The 22389-nt window shown below is 61.4% G+C and overlaps 3 protein-coding genes across 5 annotated transcripts in view; 2 read left to right on the forward strand and 1 right to left on the reverse strand.

Annotated features, from left to right (window-relative positions):
* The first annotated feature begins 779 nt into the window (after window positions 1-779).
* On the forward strand, window positions 780-10290 carry PACSIN3 (protein kinase C and casein kinase substrate in neurons 3). Of its 2 annotated transcripts, none has more exons than XM_075545769.1 (11): window positions 780-907; window positions 3626-3698; window positions 3969-4060; window positions 4153-4309; window positions 6397-6632; window positions 6727-6882; window positions 8145-8320; window positions 8428-8548; window positions 8660-8796; window positions 9359-9477; window positions 9811-10290. In XM_075545769.1, the coding sequence occupies exons 3-11, from the start codon at window positions 4007-4009 to the stop codon at window positions 9924-9926; spliced, it is 1272 nt and encodes a 423-aa protein (XP_075401884.1). In that variant the 5' UTR covers window positions 780-907; window positions 3626-3698; window positions 3969-4006; the 3' UTR covers window positions 9927-10290. The 2 variants fall into 2 exon arrangements, with proteins under 2 accessions (XP_075401884.1, XP_075401883.1); XM_075545768.1 differs by having other exon boundaries at window positions 781-907; window positions 9356-9477.
* A 590-nt stretch (window positions 10291-10880) lies between these two features.
* ARFGAP2 (ARF GTPase activating protein 2) lies at window positions 10881-19361 on the forward strand. The gene is made up of 16 exons (XM_075545766.1): window positions 10881-11039; window positions 11188-11306; window positions 11799-11871; window positions 12259-12390; window positions 12491-12568; window positions 13348-13429; window positions 13691-13747; window positions 14683-14735; window positions 15028-15164; window positions 15274-15405; window positions 16530-16658; window positions 16739-16873; window positions 17576-17690; window positions 17858-17951; window positions 18034-18152; window positions 18296-19361. The coding sequence occupies exons 1-16, from the start codon at window positions 10968-10970 to the stop codon at window positions 18314-18316; spliced, it is 1548 nt and encodes a 515-aa protein (XP_075401881.1). The 5' UTR covers window positions 10881-10967; the 3' UTR covers window positions 18317-19361.
* The window catches only part of CSTPP1 (centriolar satellite-associated tubulin polyglutamylase complex regulator 1), a 205836-nt gene continuing 202716 nt past the window's right edge, over window positions 19270-22389 (reverse strand). The window contains exons 8-9 of one of the 2 annotated variants that reach the window (XM_075545770.1): window positions 21016-21079; window positions 19270-19536 (exon numbers count right to left, since the gene is read on the reverse strand). In XM_075545770.1, coding sequence (XP_075401885.1) covers window positions 19377-19536; window positions 21016-21079 — 224 coding nt within the window. In that variant the 3' untranslated portion in view covers window positions 19270-19376. Of the gene's footprint in view, window positions 19537-20185; window positions 20824-21015; window positions 21080-22389 lie in introns of those variants that run through there. The other variant, XM_075545771.1, reaches the window with a different exon arrangement.

Below are 22389 nucleotides of genomic sequence, written 5' to 3' on the forward strand. Positions count from 1 at the left end.
GCCGCCGGGCCACCCGGCCCCGGAGGGGGAGGGAGCTGCGGGGGGAGGGAGCTGCGGGGGAGGGGGGCGGCGAGCAGGTGGCGATTAGGTCAACTTGGGAACATTCCTGGCCCGCTCCAGTGGATATAAATAACCGGCGGGCCGGCTCCAAAAAAGCCGGGGTGGGGGTGGGGAGGAGGCGACAAGGAAGGGGTTTATTTAGGGTAGGGTGGCATCCTGATGGTCTGGAAAAGTCGGCTAAACCTGGCCACTGGCAAAGGAGGTGGCGGGGCGACAGGGGGTGGCGGTCCGGACCCGGCGCGCAACCTGGAACCAGAGGGGGGAGGGCAGAAAGCGTTCGGGCCTTCTTGCCCCACCCCCACCACGTGTGTGCCCCAGGCCCCGGCTTGGGCCCCAGATTGGCAGGGGCAGGGCTGGGCTCAGAAAGGCCCCGTCCCCGCCGATGGGGCGCTGAGCCTCCGTTTGCACATCTGGACCCTGGGAACCCGACCGCTTCCACGGTGATCGCTGTGAGCCCCGCACGCGCGCACGGCGAAGGCAGCAGCGCTCCGCAGCAGACGGAAGGCGGGCTTCTCCAAGCCCCCCGGGGCTCCAGGGGCGCCCCCCAGCCCCGGCCCCTCCCCGTGCCCAGGGAGCCCCCGCTCTACAGGGAGCTGGGAGGGGCAACGCCGAAAGCCGAGCCCGCCGCCGCCCGGGGGGTTGAGCCCGCCCGCGGCGCCCCCGGAGCCCGGGTCCCCGGCGGCCAGGGTGGGGGCCGCGCGCCAGGAGGGCGGGGCCGGGGGCGGGCTTCTCGGGGGAGGGCCCGGCGCGCTCCGGGAGGCGGCAGCCCGGGCCCAGAGGCAGCGGCAGGCCACCGGTCGGAGCGCGGCCAGACCCCCACCGCCCCAGCGCCCGGGAGGGGGACGCGGTGAGTGTGGCGCGGGCGGAGGACGCGCGGGCGCGCCCGCTCTATCCTCGGCTGCGGCCCCAGAAGTTGGCCTTGGGACCGGCTTTCGGCGGGGAGCCCCAACCCCAGGCCCCAGCGGGGACTGCAAGGGCTGCCAGCCGGCCCAGTGCGGCGGGTCCCGCAGCTCCCCGCCCAGCCGGGAGGGCGCGTTGCGGCTGGAGGCTGGGGGCGCAAACGCGGGAGTTGGGGGCTGCCTTCTGGGGGCCCCGGGAGGGGCTTGGGTGCCCGGCCACTCCCCCGCCCCTCGCCCGCAGCCCCACGTTCTCGGGCCGCGTCCACGGGCGCCCTCCTCCCCCCGCGGTGACCGGCCCGCCCCAACCCCGCCGAGACCAAGTTCAACAAGTTTGGCCGCGAAGCCCAGCGCCTCCATGGCGAGGCCTGGCCCGGCCGCTCCGCGTGGGTTCCGTCGCCTCCCGGGAGTTCCGCGGGCTGGCCGGGAGCGGTTGGGCTCTGGCCGCCGTCCCCAAGGCTGAGGCCGGGGATCGGACAGCGCGTGGCCCCGGGGTTTGGCGTGGAGGCGCGGGGTTCGGGGTGCGTCATCTGCGAGCTGGCACCTCCGCCGGCCGGTTGGGTTTCCCAAAGTGCCCCTTTGTTTTGCCCCTCCCCGGTCCGGTCTCCTCCCCTTTGCCCTCACCACCCCTTCCCCCAGCCTCCAGGCCGCTCTGGCCTCTGTCCCTCTCGGTGCCCCCTGACGGGGGCCCTCTCCCTGGGCCCTCAAATGCTAGGGCTCCGGTGAGGTTGGGAGGGGCTGCTGGCGAAGAGGTCCTTGGGCGCAGCAGCCTGTGACTCAGGACAGAGGGATGGGCAGGGCCGCTGGTCGGGGCACTCTCCCAGGGGCTTGTACCCAGGTCTGAGAGGGGGCGGGGCTTTCTGGGGGAGTGCAACTTAGGACCACAGGTAGGAAGGGTGGGCTCTTCCCTGCGCCCCACGACTTCCTACCTGAGTCTAGGCAGCTGTGAGGGGCCCCCTGCAAACCCTCCCAAGACCCAGTCACTCTGTAGTGCTGGCTCCCTGCACCAGAAAGCAGCCTGAAACTTTGAGTTCTTGCCTCTGCGTGTGCATGCGTGTGTGTACGTTTGCTGGGGCACGCCCCTGCAGATCCATGGCTGAGGGGTACACCCTCACTGCCCCACCAGGTGGGCACTGTGGCCTGGCTGTGCCTGGAGCTGGGTCTGGTCTTTGCCGTAGGAGTCCAGCCAGCCCAGCACACACAGGCGGCTCTGTTCTGGGTCCAGAGAGAGTGAATGGGTAGGGGGCAGCTCCCTGTGGAGACTGAAGCCCCAGTCCCTGAATGGCCAGCTGGGACAGCTTCAGCCTGCAGGAAGCTCTGCCCACCTTTCTCTCTGGTTGGCAAGTGGGACAGACACAGAAGTCAGGTGGGGAGCAGAGGCCACTTCTCTCTGCTCCCTGCCCTCTCCCCCTGCCAGTGGTAGGTCAGAAGCCCACCCACACCAAGCTTCTTTATAGCCGCTCTAGCCATTTCAGGTGGACTTCATTTGTTCAGGTTGACTTCATTCATTCAACTGAGAATTAGAGATCCCCCTCCCCCAATCCACTGCATCGTTTCCATGGGGTGTGTGGGCGGGATGACCACCCCTGTGGGTCTCCAAGGCTTTCTTTATGGAAACAGACTGTCACATCTTTCTTCACTGAGCCCCTGGTGAGTCCAAACAGCCACCTTGCCATTCCCAGTGGGGTGCCTTAGCCAGTGTACCACCAGGGCGTCCTTACAGATCTCAGCACCCTGGAAAAGCCATCAGCCCCATGAGGCAGGCAGAGTTCTATCAATGCCTAGAGACAGGTCTTGTCTCTGAGTCATGACCCCGTGGGAGGGGCTGCCAGGGGGCAGCCCTGGGGGATGGAGGGACAGTACCAGACTGGGAAGGTGGCCCACGCAGAGTTCTAAACACTGACTAGGCGTTCTCGTTGCGGGTAGCAGACACTGCGTCCTGGGCTCAGCTGTGTCGTCTGCCTGCGCAGAGCAGGAAGTGTTACCTTCTAGGGGCTGAGTTGTGAGTCTTGCTGGGGACAGCTGAGACCCTGTTCAGAAAGTCAGGGGAGCGGCTCTGGGCCCTGGGGGCCCCAGGGGTGGTGGCTTGGTCATTGGAATTTGCCTTGCCCTGCTCTGCAGTCCCGAGAACCTTGTTATAATTGGCTGGTCACCTGTCCCCTCCCCTCCCCAACCTCATTACAGGGCCTCTGTCGCCTGGAGGCCTGGACAGGGTGCTGTGGCATGGGAGAAGTGGATTCTTCTCTTGGCTGGAAGGCTGACTGAGGGTGGGGGTGAGGCCCCCTCCTAGGAGGGAGTGGGGTTTAATCCACTTGTTGGAACTTCCTAGCCAAGGCACTACCCAAGCCTCCCGGTACCTGCCTGTTCTTCCAGCTCAGGCAATGTTGGGTTGCGGGCAATGTTGGGCCCCTCAGCCTTGGCCTGGTGCCAGTATCTCTGGCCTGGACAGGAGTCCTCTCTACTCAACTGCAGTCTGGGTAGTGGGGACCTCTGTCCACTACCACCACCCCCGCCTGCCACCTAATCCCTGCCTGGATTGGGTGACCCGTCCGCCTGGCATTCTCTGGGCTGGAGTCTGCTGCTTCTGACAGCAGCTGCTATATCAGGGGAGCCGGGCACCGCCCTGGAGGGCCAAGCCCCTGGGCTCACCCCTGGTTTGCTCTGGGCAGCTTATAGGCACAGTCCAAGTGGCAGCGAGGAAAGACAGACGTCCGAGTCCCTGATCTGATTTTTGGGCTTCAGGTACGTGTTGTGGGGGTGGTGGGCATTGTGGGGGTGCGGAGGGGAAGGGCAGACCCAGGGCTAGGGAAGGAGCTTCGAAAATGGCTCCTGTGCCCCTGCCCTGGCCCCTTGTGGGGACCTCCAGCCCCCTGCCTGCTCAGTCTTCTCTTGGGTGGTTTTCGAGTTGGTGGGGTTATGATGGGGGCTGGAGTTGGGGGAGGCCAGGGTCTGTTCCTCTCACAAACAGCACATGCCCAGCTTTCCTGCTGCTGTCCCTGCTGCCCTCCACAGCCCCCATTTCTGCCACCATTCCGTGCTGTGGGGACACCATGGCTCCAGAGGAAGATGCTGGAGCTGAAGCCCTAGGGGGCAGTTTCTGGGAGGTGAGCAGCTGTGGCTCTGAAATGTCTCCCCACGATCGGTCCGCCCCAGCCCGCTTCTCCCCGTGATGCCACCCTGCTTGTGTCGGCTACAGGCTGGCAACTACAGGCGGACGGTGCAACGCGTGGAGGATGGGCATCGGCTGTGTGGGGATCTGGTCAGCTGCTTCCAGGAGCGCGCCCGCATCGAGAAGGCCTACGCCCAGCAGCTGGCCGACTGGGCCCGCAAGTGGAGGGGCGCCGTGGAGAAGGGTGAGCCGGTGAGGGTGGGGCACCAGGCCGGGTCTCTGGGCGCCTTCGGTGGGGAGGGTGAGGCTCCCACACTCGCAGCCCGTCGCTGAGGCTCTCCTTTCATGTGCCAGTGCCCGCTTAGTGACTGATCTTTCTGACAATGCCGGGGGGCAGGTGGTGCTGGGGCTCCGCTAAGCGGAAGGTTGGAGGTTCGGGTCCACTCGCAGGCCTTTCAGAGGAAGGCCTGGTGATCGGTGATCTGCTTCCCAAAACTCAGCCCTTGGAACCCCGTGGAGCCTGGCTCTGCTTGCACACACAAGGGTGGGTGCACGTCGCAATCGACTGAGGGCAACTTTTTTTTCCCCCAAATGTAAGTAATGCTGTGATGGAGATGGAGCCTTGGTGGTGTAATGGTTGGGAGTCAGTATAGACCCAATGGCAGTGCATTGGCTTTGTTTTGCTGGTTTGATGGAAATAAGGAGCACTGGTGGCGTGGGAGTTAAAAACTCCCTGCGGTGGAGTCAGTCCTTGACCACCAGGTGTGTGCCCTCACCACCTGGGCTCATCTGAGCCAAAGGGTTGGTGGTTTACACCTGCCAGATGCTCTGTGGGCATGCTTTAAATTGGGCAAGCCAATTCCTCCTTCACCCCACGTTCCCAGTCTGGAAGCTCTGCTGAAACCTGTTCACTCCGGGTGACCCTGCTGGCGTTTGTCATGCCAGTGACCTGGTGCGACGGCACAACAGCACTCCAGCCACCACAGTAGGGACAAGCTGACAGACAAGTGGTGTAGAGGTGAAACCTGAAGTTCAGAGAGGTGAGGTGCCTGGGGGCCCACAGCCAGGCAGAGCCTCGGGCAAGATCCAGGAAATCTTTGTGTTTAACAAGCTGCCTTCCTAGCAGGCCCTGGTTCTTCTCGGGCTATGGAGGAAAGCAGGTTGTGAAATAGACCCGGGTTGAACCAGGCCTTCAAACTGGTCCTTCCTAGGGCAGCCATGGCCGGGGAAGTGGGGTAAACCTGGAAGGCACCACTTTGTAAAATGTGGGGGAACTGGTACAGTCATCAGGTTGGGAAAAATAGTTAGTTGACGCCCAGCTAGAGCTAGAAGCTCCCTCGTAGCAAACAAGGGCAGCATGTGTGGTGCCCACAGCTGGGTCTCTGGATCAGCCGAGTCAGAAACAGGGCTGCCCTACTCCACGGTGGTGGCTGACTGCCCCCACTTCAGCCCTGGTGATAACTCAAGTCTCTTCCACCAGGCTCTGGAAAGGGCTTACTCTACCCACTTGTGTTGGTCTGGGTAGACTAGGGAAACAAATCTAGGGAGACTCGTGTGTATAAGAAAGAGGTTTATATACAAGAGCAGTTGAATATTGAGAAAACATCTCAGCCCAATCCAGATCAAGTCTACAAGTCCGATATTAGCCCTAAGAAATACATGCCATGATTACACAGGGCAGTGGGTTGGAAGTCTGGTGGATCCAGTGGCCTTGTAAAGTGCAGACAGGGGTCTCTACTTGGCTTCTCCGGCTCTAGAGATCTGGTTGTATCCGGGTCGATCCATGTGGCTTCTCCAGCGCCTAGGGTATAATGCCATGTGTCTTGTCAGAAGAGAGAGGGGATTTCCCAGAATCCTCAGGAGAAGGCCATGCCCACACAGAGGCCTCATTAGCTATATCTTGATTGACAGGTCAGACTCCACCCCTTCACTCCTAATCCTCTCAAATTGACACCAGATTATGTAATTGCCACCCCACCTCTTACGAGCCTCCCCATTGGGATTTTCCCATTCCAATTATCGATCCACTCGCCCAAAGCTTTGAAGCCTCGGGCCTGTGCATTTTGATTCCACTTTGGTGGCCATGGCTGAACCAGCTGCAAGACCTCCAGGGGCAGCTGGAGCGCGTTGGGTAAGTGGACGCCCCTTCTCTAGGTTTTAGTTTCTTGCCCATCAGAAGTTGGTAATGACGCTGTGCTGCTGCTGCTGGCCGAGCTGTCACGCCTCTGTGGCGCCTGCCATGTGCCCAGGCCTGCCCCCCACCCCCCAGTAGCTAGCCCCTGCTGTCAGGGCGTGGCGGCTCCATCAGTTCAGCCCTGCCCCGCTCTGCAGGCCCCCAGTACGGCACACTGGAGAAGGCCTGGCATGCCTTCTTCACCGCGGCTGAGCGGCTGAGCGCGCTGCACCTGGAGGTGCGGGAGAAGCTGCAGGGGCCCGACAGCGAGCGCATTCGCAGCTGGCAGCGGGGCGCCTTCCACCGGCCTGTGCTGGGCGGGTTCCGGGAGAGTCGGGCTGCGGAAGACAGCTTCCGAAAGGCCCAGAAGCCCTGGCTCAAGCGGCTGAAGGAGGTGAGCCTGGGTGATGGGGGCGGGCTCGGAGGGGCGCCCTCCCCGGGTGGCACCGGGCAGGCAGGGCCCAGAGCCGTCCCCCTGTGTGCCCCAGGTGGAGGCGTCCAAGAAGAGCTACCACGCAGCGCGCAAGGACGAGAAGACGGCGCAGACGCGGGAGAGCCACTCCAAGGCGGACAGTGCGGTGTCCCAGGAGCAGCTGCGCAAACTGCAGGAGCGCGTGGAGCGCTGCGCCAAGGAGGCCAAGAAGGTACCCCCCCCCACCCCGGCTTCCCGAGCGTCCCTGCCACCAGCCCGCCGCGGGCAGCCAGCCAATCCAATGCAGTGCAGTGATCCCATCAGGTGTCCAAGGGGAGCTCCTTTACTGGGAGCCCCACCACCTGCTCTCTGGGAGAGCTTCCTGCACCTCCAAACCCTTTTCGTCTCGGACACTCACCTGGGCGGTTCCACTTCCCCTGGAAGGTCGCTAGGAGTCGGCACTGTGCTGCGGCCAGGACTGCTGGTCTCTTCTTTCTCCTCTCTTTCTCCTCCGTCTGCCTTTTGCCGCAGCCACCACTGCTGCTGCTTCGGCAGAGCAGACACCAATCCGCCCTTTCACCCGGTGATGATGCTATTCCTTCCCATTGTCCCTGCCGGAGGACATCAACGTCCTGCCCCCTTAATGTTTGCTGTCACTGTTGTCACTTTGACCCCAGAGAGAGAGGAGAGCCAGCTCCCAGGAGCATTCCCGCCCGCTCGTGGCAGGCCTTCCCACTACTGCCACCGCTTGTCAATTGTGGTAGACAGGGGAGACACTGGGGCCACACGGTCCTGGGTCCTGTGACTTCATCGTGCCCGCAGGGTTCAGCCGTCGCCACTGTCCATTTCCAAAGTCCCCCATCACCCTTCTCAGAAGCTCAGTGTCCCTAGAGCAAAGGGCCCCCCTCCTGCTCCACGGGAGACCATGAATGGGCACGTGTCTATTCTGAATGCTTCTCAGGGGTTCAACACCCTGATTTCTGTAAATCCTCCCCCCTCTCCAGGGAACCCTGGAAAGGAAGAACCTGAACTGAGATGACGTTTCCTTCCCAGGGAGGGAAATGGGGAGATGTATGCTAGGCATGCTGGGGGGAGATTTTAGCCAGGGGTGTGTGTGGGGGTGGGGGTTTTAGCCAGGGAGCAGCCCCTGCCAGCTCACGCCTTCCACAGTGGGTGGTGTTTCCACATAGCCTGCTCTGCCCTTTCCTCCAACTCTGCACTTGCAAATCCATCCCTCCTCTGAGAGCCGCTCAGTTTCAACCGCCTCCAGGAAGCCTTCTTGATTCCTCCGGCCCCTCCCCATCAGGTGGCCCAGTTTCACCCTTGCCACAGCCTGGTAGAACATCACCTTCTTCTTGAGGCCTTAGGGGTCCTGGAGGGCAGGGGCTGGGTGTCAGGGCGAGTTGCCGCTGGGCAGAGCGGAGCTCCGTGACTATCGAGGGGGCCCCAGGTGGCAGGAGGCGGCCTCACCAGGCCTGCGCTCCTCTCACGCAGACGAAAGCCCAGTATGAGCAGACGCTGGCTGAGCTGCAGCGCTACACCCCTCGCTACATGGAGGACATGGAACAGGCCTTTGAGGCCTGCCAGGCAGCCGAGCGCCAGCGGCTGCTCTTCTTCAAGGACATCCTGCTCACCCTCCACCAGCACCTGGACCTGTCCAGCAGCGAGAGGTGTGGCCTGCGGGGCTGGGTGGAGCCTCCCTCATCTCCCCGAGGTGCTTCCCCTAATGATTGTGGGAGCGCTCGCCCTGCACTGAGGGCTGTGCTTCCGGCCGCAGGTTCCAGGAGCTATACCGTGATCTGCACCAGGGTGTCGAGGCAGCCAGCGACGCAGAGGACCTGCGCTGGTGGCGTAGCACCTATGGGCCCGGCATGGCCATGAACTGGCCGCAGTTCGAGGCACGTGGTCCAGGCTCTGGGGGAGGCAGGGCTGGGGCTGGCAGAGGATTTCCTGGGGTTGGGCGGCTCCTGGTGATCCTGGCTGACCGTCCCGCGGCACTGCCCCCGTAGGAGTGGTCCTTGGACACACAGAGGACAATCATCCGGAAAGAGAAAGGTGGCCGGAGCCCCGATGAGGTCACTCTGACCAGCATCATGCCCACAAGAGATGGTGCCGCACCCCCACCCCAGTCTCCAGGGTCCCCAAGGTGAGTGCCCGGCACTTGGTTGTGGGAAAGAAACAGCTCTGTCCCCCTCTCCTGCCCCACCCTTCCTATCTCTGCCACCCTCCTTCTCCTTCACGCCTGACCCAAACCTATTGCCACAGGTCAAGTCTGGCTAGGCACCCTCTTGCGGTTCCCACTGGGGCCAGGAATCCTAGGGATTGCTTACTGGGGCCCTGTGATGCTGGGGCTCTGTCCCACGGGTTTCCTAGACTGATCTCCACGGGAGTCCATTCCAGAATCTTTCTCCTACAGCTCGGCTGAGTGCTCTACCCGTTGTGCCACCAGTAGGCTTAGGGCATGACCAGGCTTCGTCACTGTAATAGATCTAGGGTTCAGTGTGGTTTCCATTTGCTAGGTATTTTCCGAGGGCCCTCTCACTTCCTCCTTGGATCAGCTCTCTGGGGCCCGAATCACCCTCGTGCAGCCCTGGGTGGCCTCAGTAGGACTGGAGTCTTGCGGCTCCTCCCCACCCCCCTCTGCCCAAGTCCTGGATCTCTAGGCCCATAGCCTTTCTCACTCACCACCTGCCTCCCTCCAACAGCAGCCGGCAGGATGAGGACTGGTCAGATGAGGAGAGCCCCCAGAAGACCGCCACTGGGGTACGAGTACGGGCCCTGTATGATTACGCTGGCCAGGAAGCTGATGAGCTGAGCTTCCGAGCAGGTATTCTGGGACCCTGTTCCTGCTCATTTCCAGTCTTGCATTCCCCGATACAAGGCTGAGCCTGATTGGGGGTGGGGTGGGGGTGGGGCAGGCCCCCTGCTTCTTCAAGCCCAGTTCTCTGACTCATCTCCTTTGAGTCCTGGCTAGGTCCCGATGGCTGTCTCAGGCAGGGTCTGGCTAGGGTGACTTGCTGACTTCTGCTGCCCTCTGGCTGAGTTGGGTCCTCTTCTCCCCTGGCTCTGGCCCTGCCCCTTCCTGCTCAGTCCTTGACCCAGTTGCAGGGATAGGGGCTCGGCCAGGGCAGTTGGCAGTGACCGGTTCCTCTTCTCCTAGGGGAGGAGCTGCTGAAGATGAGTGAGGAAGATGAGCAGGGCTGGTGCCAGGGCCAGCTGCAGAGTGGCCGCACCGGCCTGTACCCTGCCAACTATGTTGAGTGTGTGGGGGCTTGACCTGCCCTGAAAGCCCTCCTGCACCATTTCTCTACTCTGGGCCTGTGCCCAGCTTCTCCTGGACAGTCAGCATGCCCCTCTGTCCCACTCGGGACAGAATCCTAGGACTTGGAGGGGAGGGGCCTGGGTCTGGGAAGAGACTGGTGGCGAATGGACAACTTGAGTCTAGGTTGAGGGCAAGAAGGGGGAGCTCAGAAGGTGACAGATGGCTTGGGTGCCTGGGCCTCCAGAGGGGCTGTGGACCCAGTTTCTGGCCTGTGTTTTGGCGTCCCTGGGTGGGCTTGGGGTGAGTAGTTCTGGGCTAGCAGCACCCAATGTTGTGGCTTGTTTCGGTGTGTATTAAACTTGGAAGGAAAAAAACAAAGTGGTATCAGGCTGGTGTGCACCCTTTCCTTCCTCCTCCCACTCTTGCCGGGCCTCCATTGGGAACCTGGAGCGAGGCCCGGTGGGAGGTCCAGGACCTGCAGTACGTTGGGTGGGGATCAGGATGGGCCTGCCAGCTGGGAGCTGCCCTTTGGACGTCTGGGACCCCAGCCTGGGACGGGAGGGGCGATCAGCCATGGCTCGAAGCTGGGTCTGGAACTTCTGCGCTGGGCGAGAGCTGGGCCTTCTGCCCGTTCAGGCCGGTCGGACAACCAGCGCTTGGCAGCACGTTAATTATTACTCATCAATCGGTAACTGGCCGGAATGCTAGCGTCTCCCAACGCCCCGAGCCCCGCCTAGTGTGGTGGCCCCGCCTAGTGGGCGGGCCGAGAGGGCGGCTGCGCGCTCCCGCGGAGGTTTGGGCCAATCCGCGAACCGTCGCTCCGCCCTGGCTCGGGATTGGCTGCGGCGCGGCGTTTGTTCAGGTGACCAATGTGGAGGCGGGCGGCGGCTGACGTCTCCTTTCCTGTTCCGCCGGCTGCTCATTGGTCCGCACCGGGCACACACGGATCCGCCCCTCGGTTGCCAGGGGCAGGTCGGAGGCCCGCCCACCTCCTAGGCCAAGATTGGCCCGCGACGGGACCCGTCGGTCGCGGTTGTGTCTGGGAAGGAGAGAACATGGCGGCGGAGCCGAGCAAGACCGAAATTCAGACTATTTTTAAGAGGCTTCGTGCGATTCCAACCAACAAGGTGCCTGAGTGGGAAGCGCGCGTGGCCTCCGGCGGCTGCTCGGGGCCTGAGGGCGGAGAGAGGCGGGGGCGGGCTGTTCTCCTGGCTGGCAGGCTGCGCCCGCCTCGACTCGGGGCCGCTGACCGTTTGCCCGTCGCCGCCTCCGCAGGCCTGCTTCGACTGCGGCGCTAAGAACCCGAGCTGGGCCAGCATCACGTATGGTGTGTTCTTGTGCATCGACTGCTCCGGCGTCCACCGCTCGCTGGGCGTCCATCTCAGCTTTATCAGGTGGGGCCCGGGGCCGGCCGAGACTCGGGTCAGCCGGCGAGACGGGCAACCGAGACTGGGATCGCCCCGAGTTCGGCGCGGCCCGGGAGTCCGCTGCCTCCCTCCTTCCATGCGGGGCTCGAAACTCCTTTGTCACGATTCCCTGGAGGCCAGGCTGGGCGGGCGCTCCGAGCGTCAGGGAGGTAGCTCCTTTGACCGTGGAGATAATGACCTGTTGGTGGGGTGTGTTGGGAGTGTGACACACTTTCCGGTCCAAGTAAGAGTGTGTGTGTCTAAGTGTAAGTAACCGGGGAGATAATTAGTACCCATTGGAATAATGGAACAAGGCGCAAAACTTTTGTGACCTGGAAGCGGAGGAAATGAGGAGGGGGCTGAGGAATGTTTCCTAGGCGTGACAGCAGCTGGAAGCCAAGTGATTGTTGTGTCTTGGGTGAAGGGGGGGAGACCGCCCACCGGATGTGCTTGTGGGTGACCTGCAGTCCTTGCCCACAGGTCCACAGAGTTGGATTTCACCTGGAACTGGCTCCAGCTGAGGTGTATGCAGGTCGGCGGCAATGCCAATGCGGTAAAGTCTCTCCTTCTACGACCCCTTCCTGTTCTGCCAGGACTCCTCCTGCACTCAGCCTTGTAGGAGGCCCGCTCTGTTCCCTGACCAAACACGCACCTCTGAACCTGGGCCCTGTGCAGATTCAGGCCAAACTGGACAGGCATTCATAGGGACAGGCCAAGGGCGCAGGGGGACCAAGACTTTGTGAGGGAAGGGTGGGCAAGTGGGCCTGAGTGTTGTCCTCAGACCGGAGACTCTGTCAGTCAGATCAGGCTTTCTGAAGAGCTCCCTTCCCTGTAAAACATGAGGTGTCGTCCTTGGAGGCATAAGCCCCTGGCTATTGTCAGGGGCTTGCTCTCCTCAGACACACTGATAGCATGCCCGTCCCTCGCCTTCGCTCTGCAGACTGCTTTCTTCCGCCAACATGGGTGCACAGCCAACGATGCCAACACCAAGTATAACAGCCGGGCTGCCCAAATGTACCGGGAGAAGATCCGGCAGATGGGGAGTGCAGCCCTGGCCAGGCACGGCACTGACGTAAGGGCGAGTTGCCAGCAGCGGGGGCGGGGGGGGGGGGGGTAGGGCGGTGCTGGGTGCTTGAAGCCTTGGGTTCCAGGCCTGCTGCTTTCCCTTCTAGCTCTGGATAGACAGTGTGAGCAGCGCGCCCAGTCATTCTCCAGAGAAGGACTCGGATTTCTTCACAGAACACATCCAAGTGAGTGGTCACGGGGAATGTGCCCCCTCACTGTTCATCTTCCAGGCCGGCGGCAGGGGCCTTTTGCAGGTTCGCTGCGCCTACCTCTTGTGAAGGGGTCTACAGTTCTTCTAAGGAAGAGCCTTTATAAATTGAAGATGGGGGGTGGGGTGGGGAGAAGCTTCTAGAAGGCCCGTGTGGTATCCAAACAGGGTTTCCTGGCACCTTCCCTTACTTGGAAGGCACTGGGAAACAAGAGGATTCATTCCTGCCCTGTGTCCACCCCTGGTTGGGCCCGGGCATTGCAGACTCAGGGTGAGCCCCTGCTCCTTTACTGAGCATCTCTGAGATTGGCCAGGTCGCTTAGCCCCACTGAAGTAGAGGTCTTTCCACTGCAGCATTTACTCCCATAGTTCGTTGTGTTTGTATGTGGAAGCTCTCTGGCTTAGGCTTGGACCTGGTTAAAAACCCACTGCCACCAAATTGATTCCGATTGGTAGCAGTCCTTTGGGGGATTTCAAGGTGGTACATATTTATGGGAACAGATGGCTTCAAATCCACGCCCACCCCAGGAGTGACTGGTGGGTTTGAACCGCCCACCCTGACCTGATGTCAGCACCTAGGTGGCATGGTTTGAGTCTGGTAGTTTCTGACTAGTGGAGGGTTGCTTTTTTTTTTCTGTGGCCTCTGCTAACCTCCATTGAGTCTCCCCTGGGCTGGAGCAGGGCCTTGCACCCTCAAGTGCTCTTTGATAGCAGGGGTGGCTCATTGAGGCATCTGGGATCTGGCTTCCTTTGCAGCTCCCTGCCTGGGATGCCCAAGCCTCCGAACCTGCAGAGACCCAGCAGCCAGCCCCGCCTGCAGCGAGCAGTGGCCTGGCACGTGAGTTCTGCCCAGATTCCTCCCAGGTGCCCTGGCTATGGGACAGGAAGGGGACTTGGCTCAGGGAATAGGAGTGGGGTCTCCTAGCTCTCTGGGTGGGCTGGGATTCATTCCAACTTCTTGGTGGGCATTTTTTTTGGTCTTTTGGCAGCCTCAGCAAGCTGAGTAAAGCCAGTGCCCCCTCTGTGGGCCCCTCGAGTCCCTGAGTGGGCTCATAGGAACTGAGAACCTCACAGCTAACTCCCACCATTGCACCCACAGAACCGGAGCATGGACCCAACACAGACCTGCTGGCCACCTCACCCAAAGCTCCCCTGGGTACGTATGCTAGCTGGTGCGTGGGACTAGGCTGGGAGGGCGTAGGTTTGCCGCTGCCTGAGGCCACCAGAGACTGAGCGTCTGACCTTCGGAGCAGGGTGTGGTGGAAGTGGGGCTGCAGCACTGAGCACAGTACCTGAGAGCTGGGTCTGCGCTGGTGAACAGGGTGTGTTGCTGTGGGAGCCAGGTCTTAGGACTGCTCTGGCCTAAGTCAGGAAGCCATCGGGCTGAGGCAGGGCTGACCCATAGGTCAGCTGAGCTCCACCCTCTCCTGCAGTCTGAGGCCTGTCCTGTACCTTTCCTCTTCCCTTGGTGTGGATGGGGCCCTGCACACACGATCTGCCTGCGCCTCCGTGTGGTTGGGGCAGGAAGCCAGCAGAATGACTCTCAGTGGATGCTGTGAGAATACCGTGACTTGGCTGGGAGTTGGGCCATGGAGAGGCCCTTGGGAGTTGGTCATGGCCTTGGGAGTTGGATGGGGCCACTGGGGCAGGCTCCTAGTTGGTCACAAGCCTGTCTCTCCCCTAGAGTCCATGTTTCTGTCAACTCCAGGGGCCCATCCTGCCAGAGGTAACCAGCAGCTGCTTGGGCAGCCTGGCCCCTTGCTCGCCAGCTCCTCACTCTTATCACTGAGGTGCTTGTGTGATGCCTGTCCCCGCCTAGCAGGCTTTGTGGGGGCTCTGGGTCCCTGATTGGCTCTGGTACTGCAGGTCTAGGCTCCTGTCACTCGGCTGGGACTCAAAAAACTGCTCTCCCTGCCCCCCAGACCTGTCTCTGGCATGGACTGCCCCGGATGGAGTGGGTGCTGGCAGCTTTGCCTTCCCTGCCTGAAGCCGATCTTTCTTGAAGCTCTTGTGAGACTGCACGGTGTGGACAGACTGGCTGGTCACTGTCATCCTGTGCTGTCACTCAGGCCTGTCATCTTTCTCCCGCAGAGCTGAAGTCCTCTATCATTGGCAAGAAAAAGCCGGCAGCCGCCAAGAAAGGGGTAGGTGGTGGTGGGGGGGTGGGGTCAGGCCGCTTAGGTTCACCCCTTGTTTCTAGCCGTTAACTGGCTGCACGACTTCCGTCTCAGCACCATGGCTCTGGGCCTCTCCTGGGGCTCCTGGGACGAGGTGCAGTGAGTGCTCAGCTGAGGGCCTGCCAGGTACCAGGCCGAAGCCTCTCAGCCACCCTGTCAACTACAGGCTGTGCCGGCCCCGCTCTCCTGTGGCCATGCTGGCTGGGCTCCCTGGCAGGTGTGGCTGAGTGCCCGGCTGATCGCCTGATCTCCCTCCCAGCTCGGGGCCAAGCGAGGTCTTGGGGCCCAGAAGGTGAGCAGCCAGAGCTTCAGTGAGATTGAGCGGCAGGCGCAGGTGGCCGAGAAGCTCCGAGAGCAGCAGGCAGCCGACGCCAAGCAGCAGGCTGAGGAGTCTATGTGAGTGTGTGCCCCCGAGCCTCGGCTCGTGTGGCATGGCTAGCCAGGTGGGCACTGAGGACAAGCAGTCTGGGTGGGCACCACCTCTGATGCCTCTGTCCCCTCCAAGGGTGGCCTCCATGCGCCTTGCCTACCAGGAGCTCCAGCTTGATCGGAAGAAGGAGGAGAAGCAGCTCCAGAACCTGGAGGGGAAGAAGCGGGAGCAGGCAGAGAGGCTGGGCATGGGCTTGGTGTCTCGGAGGTGAGGCTTGGAACTGCTCGAACCAGCCGAGGGGCTTCTCGAGGCAAGGGCAGTGCCCTCCCTAGTCCCGGCGTGTGCTCGGTACGTGGAGCAGTGCAGCCAGCGGGTCTTTCTGAATGCAGGGTGGCCTTTCTGAAATGGAGGTGCTAACAGCACTATGAACGGGATCACTCTTCATTTTTCAAGGCCTCCTTTAGAGTTGTATTTGGGCTGCCATCCACACGGTCAGCAGTTCAAAACCAGCTGCTCCTCAGAAGATAGACGAGGCTTGCTACTCCCGTAAACCGCTTCGGAAACTCACAGGGGCATTTCTACCCTGTCCTGTTGGCAGTGAGCTTGGTTTTGGAATCCTTAACTACGTGCCATCAGAGGTGGGAGACACTGGGACATACTCCGCAGTCCCCAGGTCAGGTGCCCTTGGGTCGACAGTCTGGCCTTAGGTAGACACACAGGTTGCTGCCTGTAGCTCCAGGCTGCATGCTGTCTGCTGCAGGAGTGCAACGTGTCCACCCGCTCCTGGGAAAACTGCCACCAGACCCAGGGCCTAGTGCCGGCAGCTGACCTCGGAAACGGTTTGGCCTTAACAGCCATCCAACTCAAAACTCATTGTCATCCCGTCATTTCGGACTCACAGCCACCTTACAGTGCGAGGGTGTAACTTTACAGGAGTGGACAGGACGTCCTTCCCTGGAGCAGCGGGTGCTTTCAGACTGCTGACCTTGTGAGTAGCAGCCCGGCACGGAAGCGTTAGGCCACCAGGGCTCCTGACAGGCAGCCCTGAGCAGGGTGATTCAGATTGCTGCTTGGCTGCTCCTGGTTGGGGCATCTTTCACCTGGGCCTCTGGATGTGGTAAGGGTCTGAGTGAAGGTTTGGCTCGTGGTGTACAGTGCCTCGTGTAGGAGGACAGCTCTGTCCCCTGGTGGCAGCGGGCTGGGGTCCTCTGCCAGGGCGCCGCTTTGAGAAGCCCACGCTGCTGTGTTGACCGTGTACTCTGGCTTGGGTCTGGTCACCTCCAGCCACGGTAGGCATTGATGCATCAGGGCCTACAGGTCCCCGTGGAGGTGCCTGCTGCAGCCGGCGTCCTCTCGGCACGGGCTCAGGCTGGGCTCTGCTTTGCCCACAGCTCCGTCTCCCACTCGGTGCTGTCTGAGATGCAGCTGATCGAGCAGGAGACCCCAGTGAGTGCCAAGTCCTCCCGCTCGCAGCTGGATTTGCTGGACGATGTTGGCACTTTCGCCTCTGGACCTCCAAAGTAAGGCTGGTGTTGGGGAGCGAGGCTCTGCCACCATGTTCCTCTCCCTGGGTTCCCTGAGCTCCTCTTTTGTCTCCCAGGTACAAGGACAACCCTTTCTCCTTGGGCGAGAGTTTTGGTTCCCGCTGGGACACAGATGCCACCTGGGGGATGGACAGGGTGGAGGAGAAGGAGCCAGAAGTGACCATCTCGAGCATCCGGCCTGTTTCAGAAAGGTAGCGTGGGTTGGGAGCTTCTGTTCCATCCGTGGTCTCCTGAGTACTTGAGAGATTATCCAGCCAGCTGCCTTTAGAACCCAGCTTGTCCTGGGTAAGCTGCAGTGGCCCCGGTGGCTGGAGGCCACCGTTGGAGGCAGTGCGGGACGGAGGCTCTAGTCTGGGCCGTGCACACTACCACAGGAATCTGTGGACCTGGCAGCAGCCTCTCTGCTATGCCGCTCGGTGCCCAGGCCCCCTGGAAGCCTGACCTCCCAGGGGTGTGTCTCTAGCTTCTGTGTTCTCTGTTTCAGAAATCTTACTCCATCTTGATCCACTAGTTGACAGATTTTTGTAAATCATTCATTTGTAGGGTTGGGTGGATGACCCATCGGGAGATTTGTACATCATCCCCCCACATTCTGCTGGGGACTTGCAGCGGGCCTGTCACGGGGTCGCCCTAGCGTTGGGGCAGCTCTGATTAGTGGAGGTAGCCGTGGTTGACAGTACAGCACCCTGCACCCTGATGTCCTTTGGCGTTCTGCCCAGGGAAGCGAGCCTGAGTCTTCCCTGTGCTTCGGGGAAGGGAGGGGCTTGGCTCCCCTGGGAGATCCTGCCTCTAGGACAGACCACGCATGCTGGGCTGCCCCCTGGGCTTCAGGGTAAGGTCAGTCAAGGCCACTGGCCTTTCCCTCAGCTCTGTCTCCCTTCTTCCACCCGCAGAGCCACCAGCCGGAGGGAGGGCACTGGCCTCGAGTCCAGGGAGGCGCGGCAAAAGTTTGCAGGTGCCAAAGCCATCTCATCGGACATGTTCTTTGGGCGGGAGATGGATTCTGAGGTAAGCGCAGTAAGCTGTCTGCCAGAGCTGGAGGTGACTAGTGGGGCAAGAGCCCTTCTTTGTTCTGCTGCCCCCTGCCAAACTGGGCGCTGGCACAGGGAGGCCTGGCTGGTCAGGGTCTGGTCCTCAGCCACAAGATGCCCAAGCCTGGCCTTCCCTCCCTGCAGTATGAAGCCAGGTCTCGGCTCCAGCAGCTCTCGGGCAGCAGTGCCATCAGCTCGTCAGACCTCTTTGGGGAGGTGGATGGAGCTCGTGGAGCGAGTAAGGCCCCACCCTGCCCTGGTTTGTGTGGGGTGGGGGGTGCTCTTTCGGCCCCTGTGTCATCCTGGCCCTGCTTCCACAGGCACTGTATCTCTGGGGACTGTCCTCCCCACAGCTGACATCGCCCAGTTTAAGCAGGGTGTCAAGTCTGTGGCCGGGAAGATGGCTGTGCTGGCCAATGGTGTGATGAATTCTTTGCAGGTGAGCCTTGGGGGTGTGTGGCTAGAGACAACGCCCCCTCCCTTGGAGAGCTGCACCCCTCCCTCCCATGGCCCCTCCCCTCCCCCCTGCCTCCCCATCACAGATCTTCATGAAGACATGGCTGCTTTTCCTCTCCCACCCAGGATGGCTACAGCTCCTACTGATGTGTCCCAGGCCCCCGGCCGTGCCAGCCAGAAGCCCAAGAGCCCCTGGCAGGGAGGCTTGCCTTGTGGAAGCTGGGAGGAAAGTTACTTTCTGTGTGTGGTGTGTGAGTGAGGCGGCCGCGGAGGATCTTGGGTGAGGGGCCTGTTCAGTGCCAGCCCTGTTCTCTGCCTGTGGCTCCAGCCCCTTGTTCTCCTGCCCTCACAGTCCCTCCCCTCTGTGTGCTAAATTAGTGCCCATCTGCCCCTGCCCCCAGCGCTGCTACTCATGCCCAGTCAATGGGGGCACTCCCTTGGGACACCCCACTCTGAACACTGGCTTTGTGCTGGTCTAGGGTGCATCTGGGGTCTTGGGGCCTCAACCCTCTTGAACCAGTAGGGGAGGCCTAGAGAGTGCTGCTGAGACGGGACCCTGGGGTGGTGGGGGGCCTTGGGCAGGTTCCTACTAAGGGCTAGAATCTCTCCCTGGCACCCCCAAAGCTTCACAGGAAGGCCCAAGCCTCTCCTGTCTCGCCTTACCCCCAACTCAGCTGTGAGGGGAGGGTGACTTCTGGATCTCCTGGTCCTCCCATCCCATCGGCTTTGGACTATAGGACCCTCTGTCCCCTCAGAGAGACGGTCCAATGCCCTTTCCACACTGGTTGGTGCCCACTGGAGGCTCAACCTGTCTTGTGTCCCAGCTCTGGAGGCTGGGAGACACTTGATCAGGCAAGTGGAGGTTGGAAGGGACAGAGGCCACTCCTGGGCTTACCATTCTGCCTCAGCACGGTCCTGGGCTGAAGGATCGGACAGCACCCCAGTGTGAGTCAATGGGCCCCACAGGCCTCTCTCCGTTAGCTGGGCCATGCACTGTGTCACCCTGCCATGCCAGCAGTCCAGGCTCCACATCCCCCACCCCCTTGGATTGTGGGGTGAGTGTCCCATGCAACATGGACCACTTTTCACCCCTCCCCACTGCTCCAAGGGACATGACTTTCTCCGGACTGTTTGTATTGCAAGAACGTGGTGTTGAAATAAAGCCCTGGCGGCCCGGGGCCTGCTGATCTGAGCTGCTGCACTGTCCTCACACTGCGGGCTCCCACCGAGAGGGCAAGGGCGGCGGTGCCAGCGCCGAGGGCGCTCTCTCCAGGGCCTCTGCTCTGTCTCTTCTCTGAAAGCCAAAGGCCTCTGGCTCGTTGGCCCTGAGCTGCCGCGAGGTCCTGTGCAGCCTCGACCTCACCACCCTGTTGCAGGCGGAGGAAAGAGCTGGTGTTAGTTGGCCCTCAGCAGCCTCGCAAGACTGGTCTCAGGACACAAACCGACTCATAAACTCCCTGCTGTCCAGTCAGTCCTGACTCTTCCCCCCCCCTCCCCCAGAGGAGCTCCTGGGGGGTGGGGAGGGGGTGCAGGCTGCTGTGATCATGCACACTCCAGCAATGAGTCAGCAGTTCCTGGGGAGCCAGGTCTGAACCCCTGGAGCTGCCCTGTGCGCTGTGCCCAGGGTTTGAAGATGAAGTGGGGGAGAGGGCTGAGCCTGCTCACCTGACCTAGAGCTGTGGTAGGACCGCCTCACCTGTGGCCCCGGGGCACCACTGCACCCCTTCTTCACAGCCCCGAGTAAGCACCCATGTTCACAGAGTGGCCCAGGCTGTACACAGCCAGCCCTTCTGTTGCCTGGCCCTGAACCCTTGGCCTCAGTGGTTGGGAGGCCTGTGCCAGCAGTGGCCCCTTTGCTTTGGAAACGGGGTTTACTCCTGTGTGCAGAAGCCCCTCGTTTTCAGGAGCAGGTCTCCAGGCTGGTGGCTCCCCTTGCCCCCCTCCCCTAGTGCTGTCAGCAGAACCCCAAATGGCCCTCTCCTTCACCCCTTCTCTTGCCCCACCTCAGGCTGGTGGTTTCACACGGGCGCTTGGCAAACACGAGGGGCTTTATTCGTTTCACAGACAGCTGTCAGGGAGCCTCAGAGCAGGTTTTGCCGTGGTCTTGCCCACCCTTCATGGTGTCCGTCCCTTCAGCAGAGGCTACAGCAGCTATGCGCTCCCCACCCTCTGCCCCTAGCCCACGCAAGGCCCTCTGTTGGCTACTCATGGTTTCCTCCCTTGGGATTTGCTGTGGAGAGGAATCTGGGGGCTTAGCAAAGAGACTTCCTCGAGAGCAGGAAGACTCAGCAGAAGGCCAAGTCCCGTTCTAGGAACCGACCAGAGACCGAGGGCCTACGAGAACTTTCCAGGGTTCTCAGTGGACTTGGCTGGTTTGGGGGTTGGGCCCTCTCACCAGCAGGGGTAAGTATGGCAGAGCGCTGGAGAGGCTGCAGGAGAGTCCCGGGGCTGGGGGCTTAGCGGTAGGATCCCCCCAGACTCAAGTCTCAGACTCGTCTGTCTCTTCAGTGGAGACATCACTCTCTGCGTCCACCTTGCGGGGGGGGTGGTGGGGTCTCCAGGGGGAGGCCCCCCGGGGAGGGGTCCGGGAAGGCAGGCAGCTGGTCTCTTGGCTGGTGGTGACCGAGTTGGCCAGGCCTGGGACCTGGACCAACCTGGAAGAGGGAAGAAGCCCAGGGGTGGGGGGGCAGGGAGGTGCCTCCTGTCCATCGCCTGCACCTCCGCCTCCACCTCCACATGCATCCAGGTGACCCTCTGCTCTGACCCGCACTGGTGGTTCAAACAAACCCTGTGCCCAATCCCTCCCCAGGGGGCAGCATCTTCTTGGGAGCTCGGTAGATACTTACAGCCGTTCCAGCTCCTCATCCATGGCTGGGTCGTGCATCAGGTCCCCCTTGTCAGGCAAAGCTCCTAGGAGAGTTGGAGACAGCACATCACCTGGGAGCTTCCCAGCAGGCTGTTGACTTTCCCTCTTGTGAACATGGCCTACAAGATTTTGGCAAGTGTTGTGAAGAAGTGCAGGGGTCAGAGCAGTCAAGGCCAGGGGTCCTGGGCCAGTTAGTGATCCTCACCCCCTCTGGGGGCAGAGACCTAGCTAAGACGACCTCTAACCATCACAAGTCTGTCAAAAGTCAGGGTGGCCCTATCTGTAAGACAGAATGTGTCCTCATTGCTCTTTCTTCCTGGGAGCAGTTCAAAGCCACCAGCCACTCCTCACGAGCAAGTCTTGGAAACCCACAGGGGAAGTTCTGAGTTAGCATCAACTTGACAGTGAGCTTAGAGGGTTGGTTTCTGTTCCTTCTTGGAAGGCCCCCTTTGAGCAGAAAGGCTAGGGCAGGGGGCAGTTGCCTCTGCAAGCTGGGGACAAACTTGGGGGTCTTTCACTTGTTTCCTGAGCTGTAGACTGCTGCTGCTCGTGGGCACCCCATGCCTAACACAACAGATGCCACCAGGTCCGGGGCCACACCTGGGATCAGTTGCCGATCCAACCATTGTGATCTTGGATTGTCAGTGCCTGGTTCTGGGGGGAGATGGCCCGGCCTTTCTTCCAAGTCCATCTTATTCTGGCCACTCTGCTCCAACCTGCAGCCCCTCTCTGACACTTGGCTGCGGGTGGCTGTGCATGAGCAGACTCAGCAGCCCGCCCCAGGAGGCTTCCAGGCTGATCTAGGCCAGGGGTGTTACCAGTGGGGGAGGGTGGGGAGGGAATAGGGAAGCAAGCCAGCAGTTGGGGGAGAATGCTCTCTAGTGTTGAGGCTCTGCCCCCCCCCCCCCGCCTTCCTCTGGAAGTCATTCCCGATGACCCCTTGGGCTAGGCTTCAGCTCCTGACTCTCCCAGAGCTTCCTCGGGTGAGCCCCTCCTGGTCCCTGAGACTCTTAACCTGGTTTTCAGACTGGTGTCCCACAGAATCCTCTCATTTGGGGATGCCTGGAGGACTCTTCCCCCCAGCTAGCATCTCCACAGGGCTCTTCCAAGGGTCCAGTGACAGTGCTTTGTGAACACTACAAGGGAGAAGGGAGGGGCGTGGTTCCAGCAGGGGGGGGCTTGGGGGGGGTCAGCTGCACTGAGCTTCCCCTAAGTGAAGAGCTGGTGGGGAGGGAGCGAGGGAGGGTTAGAGCTTGCTACCTAGAACACAAGAGCTGATCAAGTGCCCCCCCCCACCCAATTATTCCTGTCTTACTCCCTTCCTAGTCTAGCAAGGGACCCTGGCTGTGACTCT

This window comes from Tenrec ecaudatus, chromosome 4 (assembly GCF_050624435.1).
Source record: "Tenrec ecaudatus isolate mTenEca1 chromosome 4, mTenEca1.hap1, whole genome shotgun sequence".
Classification (NCBI taxonomy): domain Eukaryota; kingdom Metazoa; phylum Chordata; class Mammalia; order Afrosoricida; family Tenrecidae; genus Tenrec; species Tenrec ecaudatus.

Bases quoted from the DNA above. Each gene is read 5' to 3' on its own strand.
- ARFGAP2 (XM_075545766.1), top strand. From the start codon at position 10,968: ATGGCGGCGGAGCCGAGCAAGACCGAAATTCAGACTATTTTTAAGAGG. The intron at 13,430-13,690 runs GTGAGTTCTGCC...TTGCACCCACAG, and splicing joins AGCGAGCAGTGGCCTGGCAC to AACCGGAGCATGGACCCAAC. The intron at 16,659-16,738 runs GTAAGGCTGGTG...TTTGTCTCCCAG, and splicing joins TTCGCCTCTGGACCTCCAAA to GTACAAGGACAACCCTTTCT.
- PACSIN3 (XM_075545768.1), top strand. From the start codon at position 4,007: ATGGCTCCAGAGGAAGATGCTGGAGCTGAAGCCCTAGGGGGCAGTTTC. The intron at 6,633-6,726 runs GTGAGCCTGGGT...TGTGTGCCCCAG, and splicing joins GGCTCAAGCGGCTGAAGGAG to GTGGAGGCGTCCAAGAAGAG. The intron at 8,321-8,427 runs GTGTGGCCTGCG...TTCCGGCCGCAG, and splicing joins GACCTGTCCAGCAGCGAGAG to GTTCCAGGAGCTATACCGTG.